The 23,260-nt window shown below is 61.6% G+C and overlaps 2 protein-coding genes across 5 annotated transcripts in view; one reads left to right on the top strand and one right to left on the bottom strand.

The window, feature by feature from the left end:
• Positions 1-1,370, top strand: part of RAF1 (Raf-1 proto-oncogene, serine/threonine kinase) — a 58,141-nt gene extending 56,771 nt beyond the window's left edge. For all 4 annotated transcript variants that reach the window (XM_055134531.1, XM_055134532.1, XM_004613228.2 and 1 more), the window contains 3 exons: positions 94-225; positions 309-443; positions 525-1,370. In XM_055134531.1, coding sequence (XP_054990506.1) covers positions 94-225; positions 309-443; positions 525-668 — 411 coding nt within the window. In that variant the 3' untranslated portion in view covers positions 669-1,370. The remainder of the gene's footprint in view (positions 1-93; positions 226-308; positions 444-524) is intronic.
• On the bottom strand, positions 1,277-22,333 carry MKRN2 (makorin ring finger protein 2). The gene is made up of 8 exons (XM_055134534.1): positions 22,208-22,333; positions 12,436-12,564; positions 11,284-11,465; positions 9,474-9,778; positions 8,425-8,639; positions 7,169-7,279; positions 2,228-2,372; positions 1,277-2,130 (listed from the first exon to the last, which is right to left on the bottom strand). The coding sequence occupies exons 1-8, from the start codon at positions 22,231-22,233 to the stop codon at positions 1,993-1,995; spliced, it is 1,251 nt and encodes a 416-aa protein (XP_054990509.1). The 5' UTR covers positions 22,234-22,333; the 3' UTR covers positions 1,277-1,992.
• Between the last annotated feature and the right edge of the window lie 927 nt (positions 22,334-23,260).

Raw genomic sequence — 23,260 nt, 5'->3', positions numbered from 1 at the left:
CCCCTGTGTCAGCCCCCCCATGCCCACCCCCCACCCCTGGCTCCCTGGGGCCGAGCCAGGAAGGAGCCGCGTCCCCCTGCTCTGCCCCTGCAGGCCCCGGAGGTGATCCGGATGCAGGACAACAACCCGTTCAGCTTCCAGTCGGACGTCTACTCCTACGGCATCGTCCTGTACGAGCTCATGACAGGGGAGCTGCCCTACTCGCACATCAACAACCGCGACCAGGTACGGCCGGCCCTGCGGCCCCACCCCCGGGCTCCCGTGGGCGGGCGGGCGGGCAGACGGTGTCACTGCTGTCCTGTGCCCAGATCATCTTCATGGTGGGCCGAGGGTACGCCTCCCCCGACCTCAGCAAGCTCTACAAGAACTGCCCCAAAGCCATGAAGAGGCTCGTGGCCGACTGCGTGAAGAAGGTGAAGGAGGAGAGGCCGCTCTTCCCGCAGGTGAGCCCCACGGGCGGGGGGCGCGGCGGGCTGGCGGGCAGGCGGGCGGCCGGCCAGCAGCCACATGTGGCCTCGTTTCAGATCCTGTCTTCCATCGAGCTGCTCCAACACTCGCTCCCCAAAATCAACCGGAGCGCCTCGGAGCCGTCGCTGCACCGGGCGGCCCACACCGAGGACATCAACGCCTGCACGCTGACCACGTCCCCGAGACTGCCCGTCTTCTAGCTGACCGCAGCGCACGGGGACGCGGCGGGCGCCTCTCTCGGCTCCCCTCCCGCGGGGCCGGGAAGCTGCTGCTAAGATCTCCTGCCTCCTGGGGCCTTAACTTCACGTTGCCTTTTCCTCCTACCCTCCGGCTCTGGGCGAAGGACGCCGCTCGCCGTGTGCTCGGGCCGCCCGTCCCCGTGCCCGGAGGCTGAGCCTCCTCCAGGCGTGCCAGTGGCTTGGAGGCCAGACGTGGGCCGAGGCTGATGACCTCGGAGGTGGGACGTGCGCAGCAGCGGGCGGCGTGGCCGCAGCGTGTGCTCTTGGAGTCTGCTCCTGGGAACGCTCGTCTTGAGACTTTGGTTGGCGCCAAATCGGTGTTTTGCACATAACGCACCAAACGGCCCCGGACTGTCGCCCCGCCGCCTGCAGGAGCTGCTTTGGTACTACGGAACCGGACTTCGGGGGTGCCGCCCTCCCAAGAGGGCGCCAGTGCTTTGCTGGAAGGGGCTTGGGCCTGCCCCTCCTCGTCCCACCTGCCCCCAGTATCTTCCAGGAGCTGCCCCCATGGGGCAGGGCCGGCCCTGCCGCGACAGCGCGCGCAGGGAAGCGGAGGACAGGTTTCTGGGTGATCGGGGTTTTAATTGTTTTTATTGCGCCTGACAAAATAGTTATCTGATGGTTCCTCGATTATGTTATTTTAATAAAATAAATTAAATGTAGGCTGATGGCTGTTTCCTCCTTAGAGAAGTGATGCCGGCTGCACAGCAGAACTTCCCACTACTCGTATCCAGAGCGCCGGGAACCGGGCCCACAGCCTGGGCAGGGGCAGGGGCAGGGGCCCACCCCGACCTTGCCACCCGCACTGACCGGCCCTGGCTTCTGTGGGTGGGAGACAGCGGGCCAGAGCCAGACGCCCCCGAGCCAGTTTCTGGTGGGCTACGTGCACTACTGAGGGCAGTACCGGCCTCCTCCAGTTGGGCCCCCCCAGAGGTGAGGGGCTGTGCCGCCTGGCCCCTGACCCCCTGGATACAGGAACAATGGGCCCCGGAGAGCCAGCTGCTGGCCATGCACGGGTGGGACGCTGGGGGAACTGCAGGGGCTGTCACGGGCCGAGGCCTCTGCAGGAAATGAGTGTGCCGTGTCGGGGCCGCTGCGCCCCCGGCTGCCCGCGGATCAACAGTGACAGTCACTCCTACTTGTTAGGTCATTTATAGCCGTCGCCTCCCGTGCGAGGGGAGTCGAGGCGGCTGAGGTGGCGAAGGCCTCTCCCTGAGGGGCACCACCTCGGGCTGCCGTCAAGGGGGCTCTCGCGCCTCCCTGGTCCGGGGGGAGCGGGGCCCACTCAGGACTCGGGCGACTCCACCCCGGACAGGTGCATGAAGAGGTCCCCCAGCTCCGTCATGTCGCCGTCCTCCGAGCTGGGGACGTGCTGGGTCTCGCGGTTCTCAATGAAGTCCCACAGCCGCACGGAATTCAGGAACTGTGGAGGCAGGAAAGGCAGCGTCTGCTTCCGCCCCGGCACGGGCCTGCTCCCCCGCACTCCCCTCCCCCCCCCCGGTGCCCCGCGCTGCCCTTACCCGCACGGTGCCCTCGGAGCTGAGCTGCTTGCGCGGCTTCTCGGGCTCTGCGAGCCGCCCGTCGGGGTACGCGTGGCGGTACAGGCATTTGCTTCCGAACGGGCAGGACCCCTTGCCCTGCTCGAAGTACTTACAAGCCTTTTTCCTGCAAGGCAGAAAATGGAGAGGGTGGTTGGGAACCTTGCCCTGCACGCCAGGGGCGGGTCAGGGTGCTGGACACGGGCCGAGGGGACACAGGCTCGGGGACACAGGATACACCGGCGGACAATCCCACTGACGTGCTGGAGACTCGGCCCGCTGTCCGGCCTCCGGATGTCCGGCACTGGGGCTGCCCCCCTCGGCCGGGGCACCCCGCCCTCCTCCCAGTGCCTCCCTTGCTCCTGGCCGGCAATGACCTAACTGCAGTGTGGCCTGGCGCCGGAGTCACGGCCGCTGAGACCTGGGCCTGCCTCAGGAGTGATGCCCGTGGTTAGACGGCTTACAGGCTAGTGAGGAAAAGCTCAAAAAACGTTTCTCGTCTCCCGCTCCCACTCCCAGGCCCCTCCTGTTCTGCCTCTCCCTGTGGAAAGGCACAACCAACAGGGAATTCTTTCTCTCCCTGAGCGAATCTGGCTTCCAACACCTGACAAGGGTCCGAGCTGGAGAGAGGAGAGGCAGAGCCGTTCTAGGCGCGCTCAGCTAGGGGAGCGGCAGGCGGACAGACTGCCAGGGCCGGCAGAGACCCACAAAGAGCTTGGGGCGCACAGGGAAAGCCCCACGCTGCCAGCAGAGTGGCTCTGCCAAGGACGCCCCACACGAAGTCACCGCGTCCAGAAGTGACTCCCCAGCGAGGAAACTCCTCTTCCCATCGCCGAGTCTGGTGACCAGGGAGAGGCGTGCGTCACTCACTCACGGGAACCTGTCACCAAGGGGCCCTCCACGGTGCCACCTCCCACAGGTCCTGATGAGTCACCTGTCACCCTACCCCCTCGGGACCTCGGGCAGTCTAGCACTTCAGCACCTTCGACTCGCTGCGGCCCTCCTGAGCCCACCCCACCCTGCACACTGGCTCGGTGACTCGTAGCAAATCTGTCACCAGGGACATCCGTGTCCTAAATGTGCTTTTGCACCTTCCTCTGAGACAGTCTTTCTGGTCTGGTCTCCCGTCGAGCTTGGCTGGCAGGAACCAGTACCACGGAGCCTGTCGGGAACATCCACGGAGGCCTCATGTCGCTGTCATCAGCGGACACCAAGGCCAGGAAAGACCCAAGAGCAAAGGCAGGACCCGGGGCCTTGCTTCAGGCTCACTCCTGCCCTCTGGTGGCGGGCACGTGACACTGCACAGGGAGTGCGGGGCATTGCCAGGCAACTTAAAAGGAACCATTTATAAACGGCAACGGTTTTGCTATCAGTACAGAGGAGTCCATTTCACCGACCCACTCTCCTGCAGACACAAGAATTTTAAAAGGCTGGGGCTGGAGCAATAGCACAGCGGGGAGGGCGTTTGCCTTGCACGCGGCCAACCCAGGTTCGATTCCCAGCATCCCATATAGTCCCCTGAGCATTGCCAGGGGTAATTCCTGAGTGTAGAGCCAGGAGTGACCCCTGTGCATCGCCGGGTGTGACCCAAAAAGCAAAAAAAAAAAAAAAAAACAACTGGGTCGGAGACATCCCTTGCATGAGGCCAAACCAGGTCTGATGCCTGACCGCCCCCCCAGCCCCCGCGCCCCAAGCCCCACCGGAAGTAACTCGTGAGCGTGAGTGCAGAGCCGACCAGGAGGCACTGCCGAGCACCCCTGGGTGTGGCCCAACCCCCCACCCCAAGTTTTTATTTTCATTCACAAACGAGGCTGAAGGGCAGTTGGGTGCGTGTCTAGCATGTGCAGGACCCCGGGCTGTCCCACACGGTCTCCCGAGCACGGCAGGTGCTGTCACCAGAGGGCCGAGACAGCCTCGCATTCTTGGGCCCTTTCTTTTTTCTCTTTTCAACTTTCTTGGGTCACACCCAGCAATGCTCAGGGGTTCCTCCTGGCTCTGCACTCAGGAATCACTCCTGGTGGTGCTCAGGGGACCCTATGGGATGATGGGGATCGAACCCGGGTCGGCCGAGTTCCAGGCAAAATGTTCTCCCCGCTGTTCTCCCCTCTTGGGCCCTTTCACTGGCCCAATCACTGGCCTCACTGCTGAGAGTTGCTGGAGGGCCCGCAGGGGAGAGAGGGATCAGAAAGAAAACGGGGAAGCAAAGATGTAAACTGCTCCCTGAGCACTTGTCTGGGGACCAAGACGCCCCTATTTTAAACTGACATTCGGCCATCTGGGCCCGAGGCGTGGATGCAGTGAGGAGACCACCCAGGTGGGGGCACAGAGCTAAGCGCCCCGCACCCCACCTGCCTGGACATGATCCCCAGCGTCCCAGATGCACACCTGGCCGTCAGCAGTGACCCTGACCACGGCTGGGTGTGATCCAAAAACAAAATGAAAAAAAAAAAAGAAAAGAAGATATGAGCCCTTACGAGGTGAGACTCAGCGGGGCTCCCGTCTGAGGGGGAGGACGGCAGAACAGCTCCTATAAACGCCCGCGACGAACAAAGACCCGAGTCATAAAAGAACAAACAGCTGCGCCCCACGGCACAGTATCACCATGCCGGTCACGTGTGGCTGAGAATTCCAAAAGGAAAAAACCAGGATAGAAAAAATTGGCAAAACAATGCCCCAAGTGTCCCTGATTCTGGGAGTGACATAAACACATACTCAGAGAAAACAGAATATATAGAAGCACGAGGGCCAAATAACAAGCCAGTGGAGGCCGGAGCACAGAGAAAATCTTGATGGCAACCTCACAGATGACGCATTAAAATTTTAATTACAACTGATACACCAGAAATGCTCAGAGCAAAATGCTGTCAGGGTGCTGAAAGGAAAAAAGCTTTTAAGAGTCTAAAAAAAAAAAAAAAAAGGGCGTCTTGGGACAGCATCAGACTGACCAGGTGGCCGAAGATCCCGCCAGAGACCATGGAGAAGGGTCGGGGAGCACTCAGGGACGAGCCCCGGGCGGAGGGGAGGGTCATGGGATCCAAGAGCTCCTGCCCCCGCGGCTGGGACCCGAGCACCGCCAGGGCCACACACAGGGACTGGGCCTGACTGCACAGAACACGGCCTGCCCGTCTGGGCCCAAACGCCGCCACTAGGGGCCAGTCAGGACACCTTCCCATCCTGATGACCAGGCCACTGGGGACGTTGTCCAGTGGCCACAACAGTCTCTGCACTCACGATCCGACCCGAGGCCGGAGTGGAAGAGGAATGGCCGCTGGCCACCAAGGGCAGGCAGCATGGAGTGGACACGTGCGAGCGGAAGGCAGCTGCGGGTGCTGCCCCTGCTGGGTACTTCAGAGTCCCAAGCCCACCACCCTCCCCAGCCGGGCCGGTACCCTGAGCCTGACGTCTCCCGTCTCCCCCTTTACTTCTGGTTCCAGCTACTCGTCACCTTTGACTCGGGCTGGGGTTACGCCCCATGTAACGCCGTGAGTCGGAAAGGTGGGGGGGAGCCATAAGGATAAGGCGCCTGCCTCACACTCGGCCGACCTGGGTTCGATCCCCAGCACCCCGTATGGTCCCCTGAGCCCCACCAGGAGGAAGCCCTGAGGCCCCCAAACCAAACCCACATAACTCTATCGCCCAAAACACCGATGCCAGCCAGTCCACAGTGGCAACCCCTTGAGCCCAAGCCTCGCTCCCGTGACTTCCTGACGCCTGCGCCTGCAGAGGGGACACGGGCAGGACAGCACCCAGAGCACGGTGACCCAGCCCTCAGGATGGGCACATGATGCAGTGGCAGGGACCACCGGGGCCACTGCAACGAGGCTCGTACCCGACCGCACCAAACTCAAAACAGGGTTCCGCTGCAGCCCTGCCACGGATGACTCCCAGCCCTGTGCTCAGGGAGAAACCCCGGCCGGTGGCATCGTCTCCCTGCCCCAGGCCCTACAGGGTTCCCGTCCTCCCGGCGGTCAGCTGCCGCCCCCTCGGCCAGCGGCTCCCCGGGTGCTTCTGTCCCCTCGGCCAGCGGCTCCCCGCTCTGCTCCGAGCGAGGCTGCCAGGCCCCAGCCACCCCCTCTATCGGCCTTCGGGTCCCAGACACCACCCGAACCACGCGCCCTGGGTTTATGTCACTCCTTAGCCCCGAGTCTGTATCCTGACTTCTTTGTCGTGATTGCTTCTTCACCTGTATCACCTGTCCTCCTGTTAATCATCAATTTGCTCGAGCAGGTGCCAGTAACGTCTCCATTCGTCCCTGTTGCATGCTTTTATCAGCCTCTCCTTACTCGTCCTTCCCAACACTGCCATATTGGGGGCTCTTTCAGGGTCAGGGGAATGAGGCCCATTATTTTTACTGTTTTTGGCATATCGAATACGCCACGGATAGCTTGCCAGGCTCTGCCATGTGGCAGGATACCCTCGGTGGCTTGCTGGGCTCTCCGAGGGGGACGGAGGCTTTTGGGGCGCCTCTCATCACCCTTACAGGTGCTCCCAGTCTACCGAATGCAAGCTTTTGGTCGACTAGCATGTTGTCGACCAAATACTGCATCGCTCTCTCACCTGCTTCTTGCTCCTGTGTACTTTCTCTTACTACACGTGTCCCAGAGGGCCGAGTGTTCGTGGAACCACCGAATGCTCTATTCTCCGGGCACTGACAGGGTCCACGTGCAGATCCCTGACCAGTATTTGCTGAACAAATGACCACAGGTGATAAGCTAACCTTAATACCCCAAACTGGGTCTCAGGGGCGGGCAGGCTGCCCGGCACAGAAGCCACCCAGGACACCTCACTGTGGCCCTGGTCCTATCTGTGTGCCCGAGGCCAGCGTGATGCCAGAGGAAAGGAAAAGACTCAGAGGCGGGGGCGGGGGGCGGGGGGCGGGGGTGGGGGGTGGCCTGCGGGAGACGCAGCGCCCAGAGCACTTACCCCATTCCCTGCTTAAAAGCTTCGATCAACTCGTTTTTCTTATTCTGATCTTCCACCCAGTACACGCTGGGGATCACAAACTCCGATATCACGCGGCACTCGGGACAGGACCTGAAATGAGCACCAGGTTAGACGGGAGACGAGAAACGGCAAAACCGGGAGCAGGTGCCAGGCACACGCCCGGCGAGCACTAGGGTGCTGGCGCACACGACTGGCCCGGGCTCCCGGCAGGTGAGCCCACGGCCCCGGGAGACACACACCCACCTGCGAGGGGGGCCCTTGACTCTGCACTGCGTGGCCCCTGAGTGAGCACTGCCAGGCGTCGCCCTGGCGGCTCCCCTGTTCCCAAGTGCGGCCGGGAACGTCCCCACTTAAGAAAAAAATCAGTGACGGGGGCCAGAGCGACGGTCCGGCGGGGAGGATGCCTGCCTTGCATGCGGCCAGCCCGGGTTCGATCCCCGGCATCCCACAGGGCCCCCCAAGCAGGGCCGGGCCTGATGCCTGAGTGCAGAGCCGGGGTAAGTCCTGAATATCAGAAAAACCAAGCAAACAACCACCACAGACCCCCAAGCAAGCATGGATGAGGGATGCTCTCTGCGGGCGCACGCGCCTTGCACGTGGGGGACCCCGGGTCTGGTTCAGTTCCTCAGAGGAACCAAGGAGAACCTGATTTCAAGGCGGGTGTGAGGGGCTGGACTGTGGCCTTGCGGTAGCCGCCTGGGCTGGAGACCGACTCCGCAGAGGGAGCCCCGGGCCCGCCAGGAGGGAGCTCTGAGCGCAGGGCGGGGGTACACCCTGAGCCCCACTGGGTCGGCAAAAGCCTTTAAAGCCCACAAGGCAGACTGGACGGGGAGGGGAGCCGGAGGGACGGCCACATGCAGGGACCAAGCCCAACCCGTGGCAGCCTGCCCAGCCTGCGCCCACCCGGCCCCTAGACCCGACTCCCTGCCACAGACATGACACCTCCGCCCAGTCACCACGTGGCCGTGGGCCGCCTCCAGCCGGGACCTGACCTCGCCTCGCTCGTTTCCTGCCCAGACCGCGGGCCCCTGTGTTCCGAGACCCCCAGCAGTCCCACGCCCCTGGGAACCGGCTTCTCGGGGAAGCGGCCCGGGCCCTAGAGGCGGGTCTCGCATTGGGGGGCCGTGAGTGCTCGTCAGGGCGGGGATAGGAGGCTGCTCCCCCCGGGGAGGAAGCGGAAGCTGGCGGGGGCCGGGGCAGGGCGGGGCGGGGCCTGTGCTCGCCCCCGTACTCACTTGATGATGGGGTTCTCGAACTGCTTGGCGCACCGCCACTGGCGGATGCAGGACAGGCAGTAGGTGTGGTTGCAGCTGGACAGGATGCCGAACCTGCGCTCGGACGCCGACGCCTTCTCCAGGATGACCTCCATGCAGATGCTGCAGACCTTGTCCTGGCTGGCCTGCAGGGCGAAGGCCTGCTCCATCTCGTGCTCGAACGTGGACATGCAGCTCTGCGGGCAGGGCCGGGCGGGAGGTGAGGCCACCGGCCAGCGGATGGGCTGCTGGCACGGCCCCTAGTGGGCAACTGGGCCCCCCACTGCCCACCAGGCCCCCCCAACCAGGAGCCTCCCGGCCCTGCCCGTGTCAGCTGAGGGGCAGTGCCAGGGCGCCCCCAAGGTCGCACAGGACCGCTGTGGGGTGGGGGCGGCGTTTCCCAAGGCCGCTGGACACGGCCTGTTCCACTCTGCACTCGGCCAACAAGCGAACCACTGACCGACTCTCCACTTAGAGGCGGGGGTGGGGCCGTGCCCGCGCCAAGGAAGCAGCAGCCGGGGGCTCCCTGTGTAGCCGGCAGGCGCGGGGTCCATGCGGCCCCCAGCGAGAGCCCGAGGAGGCTGGCGTGGGCACTGCGGCCCTTCCGCACGGGCTGTCCAGAGGCCGCGACAGGAGACCCTCCCGTCCCTACACACAGGCTGTAAGCCCGCTGGGGAGGGAGACACGTAAACCTGGGCGGACTGCTCCCACAGGTGTGCATGCGTGTGCGCATGTATGTGCATGCATGTGTGTGTGCATGTGTATGAGTGTGACCGTGTACCCCACCCGCCCACCCACCCTGGACTTGTCCTGTAACATGGCACAGCTTCCTCCTGTCTCGGCTTTGTTCTACGGGGCCAGAGCCGACAGCCGCAGGCCAGGAAACAGGCCCGAGACGGCCCCGGAGCCGGATGAAGGAGGGTGTCACGGGCACAGGTGCCCGCGGCCGTGGCGCTCCCGGCCCGAGGCACGCCTCACGCCCCACGCGCCCCACGTGCCCCGGACCGCGTCCGCGCCAGGGAGACCGGTACCTTCTCGTGCGCTTTCCTCTGCTCCAGGTCGAAGGGGTGCAGGACCTGCAGCCTGCAGATCTCACACATGTCCCCGTGCAGGTAGACACACGCGTCCCCGAACCGGCACTCGCCGGCAGCCGCGTAGGGGCACAGCAGCTGCTCGGCGCCGTCAGAGCTGCCGGCCTCGGGCTCGTCCAGGCCGCTGCGGATGGCGTCCAGGTAGGAGTGCGGCTTCACCTCCGGGCAGCCCTGGGCGTCGCTGCAGCCGCCCGCGCTGCCCACCACGCCGGGACACGGCTTCTCCTCGGCCAGGCCAGAGAGATCTCAACACAAACACACGGCAGAGAGACGGTGAACGTGGTGGTCCCAGCGGGCGCCGAACCCCGCGACCCAAACCACAGGACCCCGCTCGGGAGCAGACGGGAAAGACAGGCCGAGCGAGAGGAGCAGGAGCGAGAGGACCAGGGACATGAAATTTCTTTAAACAGCATTAACAGTGGGGCCGGAGCGACAGCACAGCGGGGAGGGCGTTTGCCTTGCACGCAGTCGACCCGGGTTCGATCCCCGGCATCCCATCTGGTCTCCCGAGCACTGCCAGGAGTAATTCCTGAGTGCGGAGCCAGGAGGAACCCCTGAGCATCGCCGAGTGTGACCAACCCCCCCCCCAAAAAGCACCAACAGCAACTCAGTGCAACAGGAGAAGACCACGGCACACATCTTCCTCTGGTGACTGGGCCAGGCCAGCTGACGCTGGGGGCCGTCCCCGCATGGGGCTCAGGTGGTGCCCAGGGAACCCCGTGGCGGTGGGGACTGAGCCCAGGCCCCGTACTCTGCCACGAGCTCGCTCCAGATCCCCTGGCACATTTATGAGAAACAAGAATGTCAACATATGGATCAGTGACACCAAGGTGATACAGATGCAGCCATCGCAGAAGGAACTGAGGGTGCGAGCAGAAGAGCGACTTTCCTCGCAGTTGAAAAGGACCAGCTCCTTTAAATAAACTAAAGCAAAACCCTGGCGTGACAGTACAGCGGGTCAGGGACTTGCCTGGCACACAACCAACCCGGGTTTGATCCCCAACACCCCGTATGGTCCCCAAGCACTGCCAGGAGTAATTCCTGAGTGCAGAGCCAGGAGTAACGAACCCCTGAGCAGCGCTGAGTGTGGCTTAAAAACAAACAAAAAATTATTATTATTATTATTATTATTGGCTTTTGGGTCACACCCGGTGATGTACAGGGGTTACTCCTGGCTCTTCACTCAGGAATTACTCCTGGCGGTGCTCAGGGGACCCTATGGGATGCTGGGAATTGAACCTGGGTTGGCCGCGTGCAAGGCAAATGCCCTACCCGCTGTGCTATCGCTCCAGCCCCCAAACAAAATTATTAATAAAATTAAAATTACAAGTCAAGACACCGGAGCGTGCTTTCAGGTCCTAAAGCCTCTGTCAGGCCCCTCGACCCCTCGCACCAGGAGCTCCTGGTGGCCACCCACAGCCCTGAGCCTCTGGCGGGGGCACGGGTGTGGCCCACCCCTCACGTGGCAGCCTGGGGTCTCTCACGCCAACTCCCTGCGAGGAGGAGACCCCTCCCCCCCCCGCACTGGTTAAGGGCCACAGTGAAGCCGTCTGTCATCTGTCAGAGGACAGGACAGCAGGTGGGCAGTTGCCGCACGCATGGCTGACCCGAGTGCCATCCCCAGCGCTGCCGCCGGCCCCCAAGCCCCGCCAGGCGTGATCCCCGAGCACCACCCCGGGGGGGCCCCTGCCCTCCACCCCAGCACGGAAACCTTTCCGGAGCGCTCCCCACGGGGCGGGTGCTCACTCACTTCGGTCTCTCAGCACCACGGTTCTCTTCTCCCGCTTCCCCGGCTCGTGGAGACTCATCTTCACGATGGCCGCGGCGTGGCTGGCAGGAGGGTGGGGGCTGTGGAAGCCGGGGGAGGGCACGGCGTGGGGCCCGGCGCCCACGGCACCGCCCGCCGCCGCAGAGGGCCTCGTGTGGTCGTACCTAAGCAGAACACAGACAGATGCACCCCGGCCGGGCCCTCCGGGCCCCGCCCTCGCCACGCCTCGCCCCTGCTCCTCTGTTTGGGGCCATCCAATGGACGAGAGGACATTCTCGTCTCGGGGCTGACTCGGCAGGAAGGGCTGGACCCGGTGAGATCCGGCCGCCTGCTGCCTGCACCGGGGGCCCATGTGGGGCGGGGATGGCCCAGGACATCAGGTTTGGGGACAGGCCTGTCCCATCAGACGCCGCCAGCCCAGGCCGCCCCCGGGAAGTCCTGAGACGAGCCCTGTGGCCAGTTTGGAACATCCCAATCCCGAGTGATCAGGCTGGCGACGGGCTCGCGGGGAGAGGGACAGAAATGCCCCCGGCAGGACCCCAAGGACCTCGCTGCTGGTGACTCGAAGGCCGCCCCACGGAAACCCCGAGAGCTCAAGGGCATCCCAGGAAAAGCTGGTCACGGGCTCGCCAGGAAAAGGCCACACAGGAAGCTTACTGTGTTTGCCGGGAGGCCACTTAGCTTTTTTTTTTTTTTTTTTTTTGCATTTTGGGTCACACCCAGCGATGCTCAGGGGTTACTCCTGGCTTTGCACTCAGGAATTACTCCTGGCGGTGCTTGGGGGACCATATGGGATGCCGGGGATCGAACCCGGGTCGGCCGCGTGCAAGGCAAACGCCCTACCCGCTGTGCTATCGCTCCGGCCCCCACTTAGCTTTATTTGAAAAATAAATGGGGGGGGGACAGGGAACGCGGATGCTCAGTCAGCAGTGCTCAGGGCTGACTCCTGATTGCACACACACAGGGGTCACTCCTGGCAGGGCTTGGGGGACCGCGTGTGGTGCCAGGGACTGAACCCCGGTCGGCCGTGGGCAAGGGAAGCGCATCCCTCTCGAGCGCCGAGAAGGTGACTGACAGGCGTGAGCTCCCTGTGGGGGGCGGGGTGGGGTCCTGGGGCCACCGTCGGGCACTTGCCTGCATCGAGTCCCGTAGGCGCAGCAGCCCTTCTGGTAGTATTTGCAGATGGTGGAGGGCTTGCTGCTCGCCAAGTCATGGGAGAAGAGGCACTGGTTTCCTTCCCGACACACGCCGTGCATGAAATACCTGCAGGGACGAGAGACACAGGCACGTTCAAAGGCACTGGGGCCGGAGAGACAGAGCAGTGACCCAGGCCAATCTCCAGCCAGCAGAGGGTTCCCTGGAGCCCCGCCAGGAGTGATCCCTGAGCCCAGAACCAAGAGGAAGCCCTGAGCAGAGCTCAGTGTGCCCCTGCCAGAAAAAAAAACTGTCTGAAAGATGCTTTTTGCTGTAAAATCACCAAGTTCTGGTACTGGCACGCAAACATTCATGATGAACAGCCTATGTATCGGGGCTGTACTAAGCCCCCGAGGCTGACCTGGTTCCTGGATTCTAACACCGTGATCCAAGCTGCACTGCAATAAATTCTATGGCGGTCTTTCTTTCTGGAAGTAAAGTACCCTCCCCCATACCCCAGCAATCTCCACCAAAAAGTGCCCCAGGGGACTGGGGACCGTTTCAGTGGCACAGCACTTGCTTTGCACGTGTGTGGTCACTGCAAATTGGAAAACAATATGAACGTTTCTCAAAAAACTAGAAACTGAGCTCCCATTTGACCCAGCAATACCACTTCTGGGAATATATCCTGAGGGTGCAAAAAAGCACAGTAGAAACGACAACCGCGCCAGTACAGTATGTTCGTTGCAGCACTGTTCACAGTAGCCGGAATCTGGGAACAACCCGAGTGCCCGAGAACAGACCACTAGTTAAAGAAACATTGGTACATCTACACAACGGAATACTACGCAACTGTTAGGAGAGATGAAGTCAAGAAATTTGCTCATAAGTGGATGGCCATGGAGAGTATCATGCTAAGTGAAATGAGTCAGAAAGAGAGGGACATATGTAGAATAACTGCACTCATTTGTGGAATATGAAATACCATAGTATGAGACTAACACCCGAAGACAGTAGAGACAAGGGCGATTACTCCACAGTTGGCAGCCTGCCTCATGAGCCGGGGGAGAAGGCGGCTGGGATAGAGAAGGGATCACTGAGTCAGTGATGGTTGGAGGGATCGCTCGGGGTGGGAGATGTGTGCTGAGAGTAGATAAAGGACCAACACGATGGCCTCTCGGTATCTACACTGCAAACCGTAATGCCCCAAAGTAGAAAGAGGGAACTTGTCTGCTATAGAGGCGGGGGAGGGACAAATGGAGGGACGGGGGTTCCATCACTGCATGACTGAAACTCAACCATGAAAGTTTTGTAACTGTAGCTGACGATGATTCAATAAAAAATAAATATTTTTTAAAAAACCCAAAACAATTAAAAATTTAAAAAGAAAGAAAAAGAGAGAAGAGAAAAGAAAATCTGAATTCTCTATGTTAAGCTGTATCGAGAGAGACACCAAGCCACCGAGACTCACAGGACACGGGCTGGTCCTGGGCTGCCGTCTCAGAGGCCGCCCGAGTCCCCGCCTGGCCGGAGCCCGGCAGCCACACCCCCAGCCACGGCCCGTGGGATGGCCCTGGCCCAGTCGGGGCTTCACGGAGGGAGGCGGCGCCGAGAGACGCCACGCTGGTCTCGCGCTCAAAACTTCAGGCTGGATCACCTGGTTTTATCTCTCTGGGTGCTGGGCCGAGTCCCACAGGCCCAGCCAGGGCCCATCACTCAGCAGGCTCGGTGGGAAAGGGCAGAAGCCCCTGGGTGCAGTGGGGACAGCAGTGACAGCTCACCAGCCCCCGCCGAGCATGGTCGCTGTGAGATGCAACAATTTGCACACATTTTCTCTTAGTGAACTTTTTTTTTTTTTTTTTAAATATTTCAGGGGCTAGAGCGACAGCACAGCGGGGAGGGCGTTTGCCTTGCACACGGCTGGCCCAGGTTCAATTCCCAGCATCCCATAAGGTCCTCTGAGCACTGCCAGGGGTGATTCCTGAGTGCAGAGCCAGGAGGTAACCCCTGTGCATTGCCGGGTGTGACCCAAAAAGCAAAAAAAAAAAAATTTCATTTGCTATTTTATTGTAACTAGCAATATAAAACAGTTTTGGGCCTGCTGAAACGAGTCTACCAGGAACAATTCTGTAACTCAGGCTGTAACTGCAGCGCCGCTCCCGGGACACCACCACCCTCGCCTCGGTGAGAGCGTCCTGAGAGGGGCCGGGCCCTCGGAACCCCACACAAGGGACTCAGGCTGCAACACGGGAAGGAGACGCCAGCTGGCCAGAGACGTGCAGAGGGAGGGCGCCCACTCCGGATGCAGCCCACCTGGCTTCCATCCCAGCACCCCCGAGGCTCCCCTGAGCCCCACAGGAGTGATCCCTGAGCACAGAGCCTGGAGTCAGCCCTGAGCACCACCAGCCAGGTGTGGCCCCGAAATGAAAAGTATACACCTGGCTTTGCTGATTGGGTTGCAGCAAAAATGCAAAAAGAAAAAAAGAGTTGGCAGGGTTCGAGAAACAGCACAGCGGGGAGGGGGCTGGCCTTTGCACAGAGTCAAGCTGGGTTTGATCCCATGCACCCCATATGATTGCCGGAGCACTGCCAGGAGAGTAACCGCTGAGCACTGCCAGGCGTGGCCCCAAATCAAACCAAAACCACAACAAAAAGACAGCAGCAAAGCGAGAGACATGGGTGGGACGTGCCGAGGGGCCAGGCACGGGAGGTCCCAGTCAGAAGGTGGCGGTCACAGGCCGGGCCTGACGCTCAGAGGACTTAGTTCTAGACCTTTCAGGCCCACCCTGGAACAATGCAGAATGAGCTTTGGGAACTGCAGACCGCACGGAGGGCTGAGTGGTGTCCACTCGCAGAGGCGCCCAGGGCAGTGCCCCGCATGGCCCCTGGCACCTGCAGGCCACGGAGTTGCCACACTCCTGGTTCAAGGATCGAGCTGATCGCAAACCTTACTGCCAGCCCAAACAAGCCACGACGGGCTTGGACAGAGACGTTCAAATCCAACACCCTGAAGCAGACCGTGTCAGGCACCGGTTCCAATACTCCCAGGCATGCCCAGAAGCAGGACAACATGGCCCCCTGACCGGGAGAAAGATCGGTCAGTCACAGGAACCGGCTTTATTAACGCACCCGACAAGTGGGCAGAGTCCAGGGAAAACATGGACAGGGAGACGGGAGTCAGCGACAACTAGGTGTGGGCAGCAGGACAGTCCAAGGGGACATGGGGGGACACAGGACTCTCATGTGCGAGGCCCGAGTTCCAGCCCTGCACCACGAGGTCCTAGAGCACCGCCAGGCCCACCCATACCCCTGGCCCATCCTGAAGAAAGCACAAGGGCAACTTCTAAGCAAACATCATTTCATTAAAAACTGCTGCACGGGCTTAGCAACCCATCAGGTGCCTGCAAGAAACCTCCGAGGAGTGAAACTCGGCGGCGGGCAGGGAGCAAGCCAGCCTGTCAGAGGCTGTTCGGGCAGCAGCTGCGCCTCCGTGATGGTCTCAAAGAGCCAAATATCCCCCGAGGTGTGGCCTGGTGACACCATGGAGAATGGCAAAGCCCAGGGCCGTGGCAAGGAGGGCGTCCCGCCCACAGCGACAGCGGGTCTGTGGCAAACTGCTCCAGGGCTCCTCAGCCACGTACATACGTACATGAACACAACAACTGTGTGTGTGTGTGTCTGCATGCATGGATGTGTGCGCACATGCATGTGTGTGTGCACGTGTATGACTACATGCATGTGTGTGCATGCATGCACACTGAGCTTGTCCCTTTGGGGGTTTCATACAAACCTAAAATAGAAGGCGAGGGGCTGGAGTGATAGCAAGCGGGTAGGGCGTTTGCCTTGCACGCGGCCGACCCGGGTTCGAATCCCAGCATCCCATATGGTCCCCTGAGCACCGCCAGGGGTAATTCCTGAGTGCAGAGCCAGGAGTAACCCCTGTGCATCGCCAGGTGTGACCCAAAAAGCAAAAAAAAAAAAAAAAAAAAAAAAAAATAGAAGGCGATTATTCATGACAACCAGAAGGTGCAAGCCACCTGCATCCACGAGATGAGCGGGCAGCCTCGAACGTGACCTGATCACGAGGCTGGCACTCGGTTCCCGAAGACGGCGCCACCGTAGATGCCAGCCTGGGAGTCTCCGCAAGGCCCCTCTGCAGCGCCCTGGGGTGGACCGGGTTATCGAGAACCGCCCCCCCCCCCCCCCCAAATGGGAAGGCCTGGCCCAGCGTGCTAAGTGAGAGAGCTGCCCCCAGGACACCCAGCCCCGGATGGGCCCCTCACCAGGGCACGGGTCCGCACGAACAGGGTGCGGGCGGCCTGGGGCTGGGCTGTGGTGATCCGGTGGGGGGAACGGTGCCAGTGGCGACATGGCGTGGCTTTACTTAGCACCACTTGCAAACGGCTAAGTCACCACTCTATGTCACATGCACTTTACCACAACAAACGTGAACCCTGACAGGGAGCCGAGGGGGCAGGGCTGGGGGGGGGAGGGCCTGTGCCCTGCACCTGCCTTGCTGCTGGCTAGCATTCCTGCCGCCCAGACTAAGGGCCCCAAGGGACCAGGGAGTCACTGCCCGGGACCAGGGTCTGTATGGGTGGGCCGGGAAGGATGCTACAAATCCCCACCCTGGTAGAAAAGACGGGTCTGGGGGCTGGAGCAATAGCACAGCGGGTAGGGCGTTTGCCTTGCACGCGGCCGACCCAGGTTTGATTCCCAGCATCCCATAGGGTCTCCTGAGTGCAGAGCCAGGAGTAACCCCTGTGCATCGCCAGGTGTGACCCAAAAAGCAAAAAAAAAAAGAAAGAAAAAAGAAAAGACGGGTCTGATCATCTGACATCTGCTCTCCTCCGGGCGGAGCTCAAATCACTTGGCAGGAGAGTCCTGTGCGCCCTCCCAGACCCTGGGGGTGTCGGGCAGCTGGATAATCTCCTTTGAGAAAACTCACTGATACTCTGATCTCGGAACATACAAAGTAACGAAACCTCAGAGCCTCTCCAGGCCCAAGCAACAGGGTAGCTGGAGGTCGCTGGCCTTGCACCCAGGTTCAATCCCCAGCATCCCATAGGGTCCTCTAGGAGGAATTCCTGAGGGCAGAGCCAGGGGTGAAGCCCCTGCACAGGTGTTTGGGTGCCCCGCCCCAAACAAACAAACACGCAGTGTGCAGAGCCAGGCCTGAGAGAACAAGTACCAGGACAAGCAAACTCATAAACGCAGGACGAGCCGGGCAAAGTGGCTAGAGACGCTACCCAGGAAAACGAGACCCAGAGAATAGTGCAGCTCACAGACCAACATCTCTCTCCAGACCGGACGAAACTAGGTATTACCTGGGCAGTGAGCCCCTCCCCCCCAGCTGCTCCCCTCTCCCTCTTTGCCTCTGGAAACATCCCCAGGCCCCTCCGGCACCACTTCCAGGTCGATTTGGGATAGCTACTTTTTCCTGTCCTTGAATCACCAGGAGACAGTTACAAAGTTGTTCAGGGATGGGTTTCCCTCCCGCAAAGTTCCAACATCCTGCCTGCCCCCCACCCCCACTTTCCCACCTCTAAGCAGACACTTTATTTCCGTCCCCCTAGGTACTATGGTTGCAACACTGTTGCTGAAAAGTAACCATGTCTAGCCGGGCACCTCCTCCCAGCCCGGTGCTGGTCACGAGTGGTCACTTGGCTGTCACTGTCCTAACTGCCCTCCCCCACATCTTGTGGCGGGCTGAGTCCTCCTGGCCCTGGTCCCCGTGTCCTTGGGTATTATTCTCATACTGTGTTTCTTTATTCCCCGGTTTCTGAGCACTTCTGTGGCTTGTGGTGTTCGTTCCAGATACTTGACCTTCGTGCGGGAGCCGGTGAGAGGCGGGGCTCCAGGCCAATGGCCCACGGTGCTGAGATGCGTGCATGACATGGGGGGCTCCCAAAGAGCCCCCAGGCCATCGCCTCCCCTCAGTGCCCCGTGGAAGGTGAAGTGTCTCCTCTTGTGTCTGAATCCTGTGGCTCTGGCCCCCCTCCTGGCCCCCCCCAGCCATAGAAGCACCTGCACCACTGCCCCTAGGCACTGTGCTTGCAACATTGTTGCTGAAAAGTAACACTGTCCTGCGGCTGCCCACCTCCCCCGGTGCCTCTTTATCTGTCTCCTGTGAGGCCCTGCTGAGGGGTTTCCACTGCGCCCCTACCTCCCTGACGACCCGCCAGCCTTTGCTCCTGTAGGGGCCCAAGGCCACAGGTTCAAAGTAGGACAATTCTCCCAGGGGTGGGGGCGTTACCCTGTGTGACCTCCCCCCAAGCCCTGCTGCAGAGGACGCCGGGCGGCAGGTCCGTGATCAGCCCAGATCCATCGCGGCTCTTCCTGCCACAGCCTCCACTGGGCGTGTGTGCTCGGGCCAACTCTCACTTTCCAGGCTTTTCCCACGTGGTCAGGTGTGACAGACGTGAGGCGCGGCTTGTGCCAAGAGCCCCCTCAGGGGACGGGACGGGCGCGTGGACGGGGCGGTCACGTGGAGTCTCCCGAGTCACGAGGCAGCTTGGCTTGCAACGTGAGCCCCGTCCCTGGCCGCCCCATCCCTAGGGACTTACATCCTGAGCCCCAGCTCCCCGCCTGTAACCTGATGATGGCCACCGGACGGTCAGGCTCAGTCGCGTCACCACTGGGCTTGACCGACACACACTCCTCGTGTCTGTTACTTATTTGAGTGAAGAAAGAGCAGGGGAGGCAGGGCGTGGGGGGAGGGGTGCGGTGGGGTGATTCTGACTGGCACCATGAACCCAAACCCAGAACTATTCAACCCAAGTTCCTCCGACCACGTACTGGTGACCCCACACACTAAGCTCCAGGCTGACCCTCTCGGAAACCGGAATCCCGGACCCCCGACCAGCCTCAAGCAGGACAAAGAAACTGCCAATGACAGACTCTGGAGGGCCGACGGGACAGACGGGGGGACACAGAGGCAAGATCAGCCATCGCCCTGCAGGGAAGAAGCCACAGGCATCTGATCGGGGCCAGGCCAGGCCAGGGATGTCCAGCGTGGGGAGCCCTCCCGGCCCCCTCGGCCATCCACACAGGGCCGGAAAGTGCTGGACCCCCAACCCCTCCCTGGGGGACACGTGTCCACGCGGACGGACAGACCCAACCAACGCCGCGTCCTGCAGCCCGAAGAGTCTGCACGTGCTGTCCATCCAGTCAGGAAGACTGACCAGGGGACCCGCTCCCCGAGGCGGCCGCTCTCCCAACAGCTGGCGTCCAGCCCCTCCCACCTACGAATCACAGCCTGGGCCTGCCGGGTACCACAGTCTGGAGATCTCGCTTCAGTGGGGGCTGGTGACGGCTGCACGCCTGCCGGGGCCGTCATTTTTTTTATTTTATTTTTTGCTTTTTGGATCACACCCGGTGATGCACAGGGGTTACTCCTGGTTCTACTCTCAGGAATTACTCCTGGTGGTGCTCAGGGGACCATATGGGATGCTGGGATTCGAACCCGGGTCGGCCGCGTGCAAGGCAAACACTCTCCCTGCTGTGCTATCGCTCCAGCAGGGATAGCACAGGTCGTCATTTTAACGCGTCTTTTTCTGCTGTTCTTAGGCCCGAGGAAACTCGGCCTGCTTTCTGCTCGTGTATGCATTGTCCTTTCAGGTAACCATACTGAACACTCCGGAAAGGAGGTCGGGGAGACTGTACAGCAGGTAGGGCGCGTGCCTTGCACCCAGCCAACCTGGGTTTGACCCCTGAGTACTGCCGGGTATGAGTCCTGAGTGCCGAGCCAGGAGTAAGCACTGAGCACGGTCAGGTGTGGCCCCACAACAAAACAAACAAAAACTATTAAGAGCTCTGGAAATACCAGCAGTCAAGAGGGCGGCGGAGGAACAGGTCGGAGCACAGATCTGGCCTGCAGAGGCCCTGAGCACTGGCAGGTGAGCACCAGCAGGCCCTACCAGGCTCAGCATTTGCCCCCTCTTCAGCCGCACAGCCAGGCCAGCCCAATACTGCAGGGGGCGGTCCCCGAACAACCCCCGCCCCCAGCACTGTGTGGACGCCTCACCGTCAAGAGAGCTTAATTTCCCATCCCCCAAACTTAGCTGGGGGCCTTACAGTGTACCAGAGGACAGACTGACCCACGCCTCTGATTAAAACGGCTGGGGGGGGGCTGGAGCGACAGCACAGTGGGTAGGGCGTTTGCCTTGCACGCGGCCAACCCGGGTTCTAATCCCAGCATCCCATAGGGTCCCCTGAGCACCACCAGGGGTAATTCCTGAGTGAAGAGCCAGGAGTAACCCCTGTGCATTGCCGGGTGTGACCCAAAAACAAAAACAAACAAAAAAAAAAGCTGGGTGGGTGTTTCATGCAGAGGTTCAGCCCCCCTAGATGGGAGCCGTGTGGGGTGACTGGATCATATGCCATGTGGCTCTAAGAACACCTCAAAGAAGCCCCAACAAGCCCCGCAACTGAAGCCAGAGAGACAGGACAGGGGCTGGAGCGATAGCACAGTGGGTAGGGTGTTTGCCTTGCACGCGGCCGACCCGGGTTCAAATCCCAGCATCCTATATGGTCCCCTGAGCACGGCCAGGAATAATTCCTGAGTGCAGAGCCAGGAGTAACCCCTGTGCATCGCCGGGTGTGACCCAAAAAGCAAAAAAAAAAAAAAGAGAGAGAGAGAGAGAGACAGGACAGCGGGGAGGGTGCTTGCCTTGCACACGGTCAGCCTGGGTTCAAGCCCTCGCACCCCAGATAGTCGCCAGGGCCCACCAGGAAGTATGCCTGAGTGCAGAGCCCGGAGTGAGCCCTGAGCTCCGCCAGGTGTGGCCCCCAAACCAAAACCACACCAGCAGGTACTTGGTCACTCTAGTGGCTGGCACGGCCGGTCAGCTCCTGCTGGGGACAGCCCAGAGCCCGGGAGACCGGGCTGAAGTCTCTGTTCTAGTCGCGAGGTCTTGCACCTCGCTCGGGTCATTGTCCCGAGAATCCCACACCGGGCACTGAGTGTCAGCTCCGAGGCCCACTTGGAACGTGTCCTGCTACTGGACACTCGACAAGACAGCGCCAAAATCTGACCACCACTGACTATAAACCACCTGGATCTTGCAAACTTTCAAGAACTGTGGCTGACTCCCTCGCGGGTCTTAAAAGGACTTTCACCTCGTCGCTTCTCAATCAAGTGCCAATGACTCTTATTCACACCACCCAGACTCCCTAATTAGGGCAGGGGTCTAGGCCACACCCTGCTGGGCTGGGGGGTGCTCCCAGCAGGGGCTGGGGAGGAGGGGGGATCTGGATCTCTTAAGATGCTCGGGGTCACCCCTGGGCGGCGCCTCCCCCCGCCCCACGCCCACCGAGCCCCCTCTCCTGCGTGAAACCGTTTCCCACGCGCGGCGTTTCCCATTGCAAACGATTACTGGGATGAAACCGGCTCTTTGCAAGTCAATTCCCGAGTCCCGCTACCGGGAAACGACCCGCCTCCCGGGGAGCGACGCAAACTTGGTCCAGAATGTTCTCGCCCGGTCCAGGTGCTCCTTGACGTCGTTTCTCCGCTCGGGGAGCGGCGCCGGGGCGAGGATGATGACGCCCAGGGACGGCGGCGAGAAGGCCGGGGGGCCGCCGTCCCGCCCCGCCCGGCGCCCCCCGCCCGCGGGACGCCCCCTCCAAGCCTCCCCGCGGCTCCAGCCCCCCGAGGGGGGGGTGCAAGGCCGACCCGGGCGCGGGGCCCCGGCGCCCTGCACGGAGCTGACCCCCCAGAGTCCGCTCCGGCCTCCGATCCCCCGGCGGCGGCCCCCGGGCCCCGCGCACTGACCTGCAAGTGACCTGCTTGGTGCTCATGATGGTCGCGCTGGAGGCCGAGGACGCGCCGCCGCCGCCGTCGCCGCCGCCGCCCGCTCTGGCCGCCGCCGCCGCCGCCGCCGCAGCCTGGGCCCGGCCCCGCCCCCGCGGCCGCGTCATCGGCGCAAGCCCCGCCCCCGTGCAGCGCCTTTGTAGCGCCGGCCGGAAACCGGCGCCGTCACAATCGGTTCCGCCGGGCCCACACGGGCGGGCCTCGGGAGCCGCCCCGCCCGCTGCGTTGCCGGGGCCCCGGCGCCTGCTATCTGTCCGGCCACGCTCTGCAGGGGCTTTGCTGCAGACCCGCCCGAGCGGGACCCCGGCGTGCACGGAGCCCCCTGGAGTCCCGGCCCGGCCCGGCCTCGCCCCCCGGCAGGCTCGCGCGTCCCCCCGCACGCTGCCCGGCCGCCACACAGAATCTAGGCTTAAAACCAGCTGAGTCGGGCCAGCACAGCGAGCACTGAGCCAGGAGCAAGCCCTTCATCGCGTCCGTTCCTGGGTTTTTGCCGACGACTTTGCACAGAGCCTTCAAAAGAATAGTGGCCACGACGAACTTTTTTATTTTTATTTTTTTGTCCTGTTACCAGGTTCAGGGAAAGTATTTAACCGTTCACCTTTCATTGGCAAGGTCGGAGCCTGGAGAGATGGTGCAGGAGGGAAGGTGCCCGCCCTGTCCGCGGCCGGCCAGGGTTCAATCCCCCGCACCCCGTGTGTGCCCTGAGCAACCCCTGGGGTCACCCCTGACCACAGAGCCCAGGAATAGCCCTAAGCACTGTTCAATGTGACGCCCCCGCTCCCCACGCCCCAAAATGTTCATCCTTGGGGCTTTTGAAGGCATTCATGGTCATATTTCAGAAATTTCTGGAGGCTGGAAAGGTAGTACAGCGAGTAGGCTACTTGCCTTGCATGCACCCTACCTCCTGGGTTCAATCTCTAGCACCCTGTTCGGGGTCCCTGAGCACTGCCAGTCTGTCCTGGGCGGGGGGAGGTGTGAGGTGCGTCAAAGCAAAAGTCTGCAGGACTGACTGAG

Source organism: Sorex araneus, chromosome 4 (assembly GCF_027595985.1).
Source record: "Sorex araneus isolate mSorAra2 chromosome 4, mSorAra2.pri, whole genome shotgun sequence".
Classification (NCBI taxonomy): Eukaryota; Metazoa; Chordata; class Mammalia; order Eulipotyphla; family Soricidae; genus Sorex; species Sorex araneus.
This window is presented reverse-complemented; position numbering and strand designations above follow the sequence as displayed.

What these genes read in the sequence shown, in the direction of transcription:
- MKRN2 (XM_055134534.1), bottom strand. Translation starts at nt 22,233, where the DNA reads ATGAGCACCAAGCAGGTCACTTGCAG. An exon ending in ACCAAGCAGGTCACTTGCAG is followed by an intron (nt 12,565 to 22,207) that starts GTCAGTGCGCGG and finishes TCGTCCCTGCAG; the next exon opens with GTATTTCATGCACGGCGTGT. An exon ending in TTCGAGAACCCCATCATCAA is followed by an intron (nt 7,280 to 8,424) that starts GTGAGTACGGGG and finishes TGCTCATTTCAG; the next exon opens with GTCCTGTCCCGAGTGCCGCG.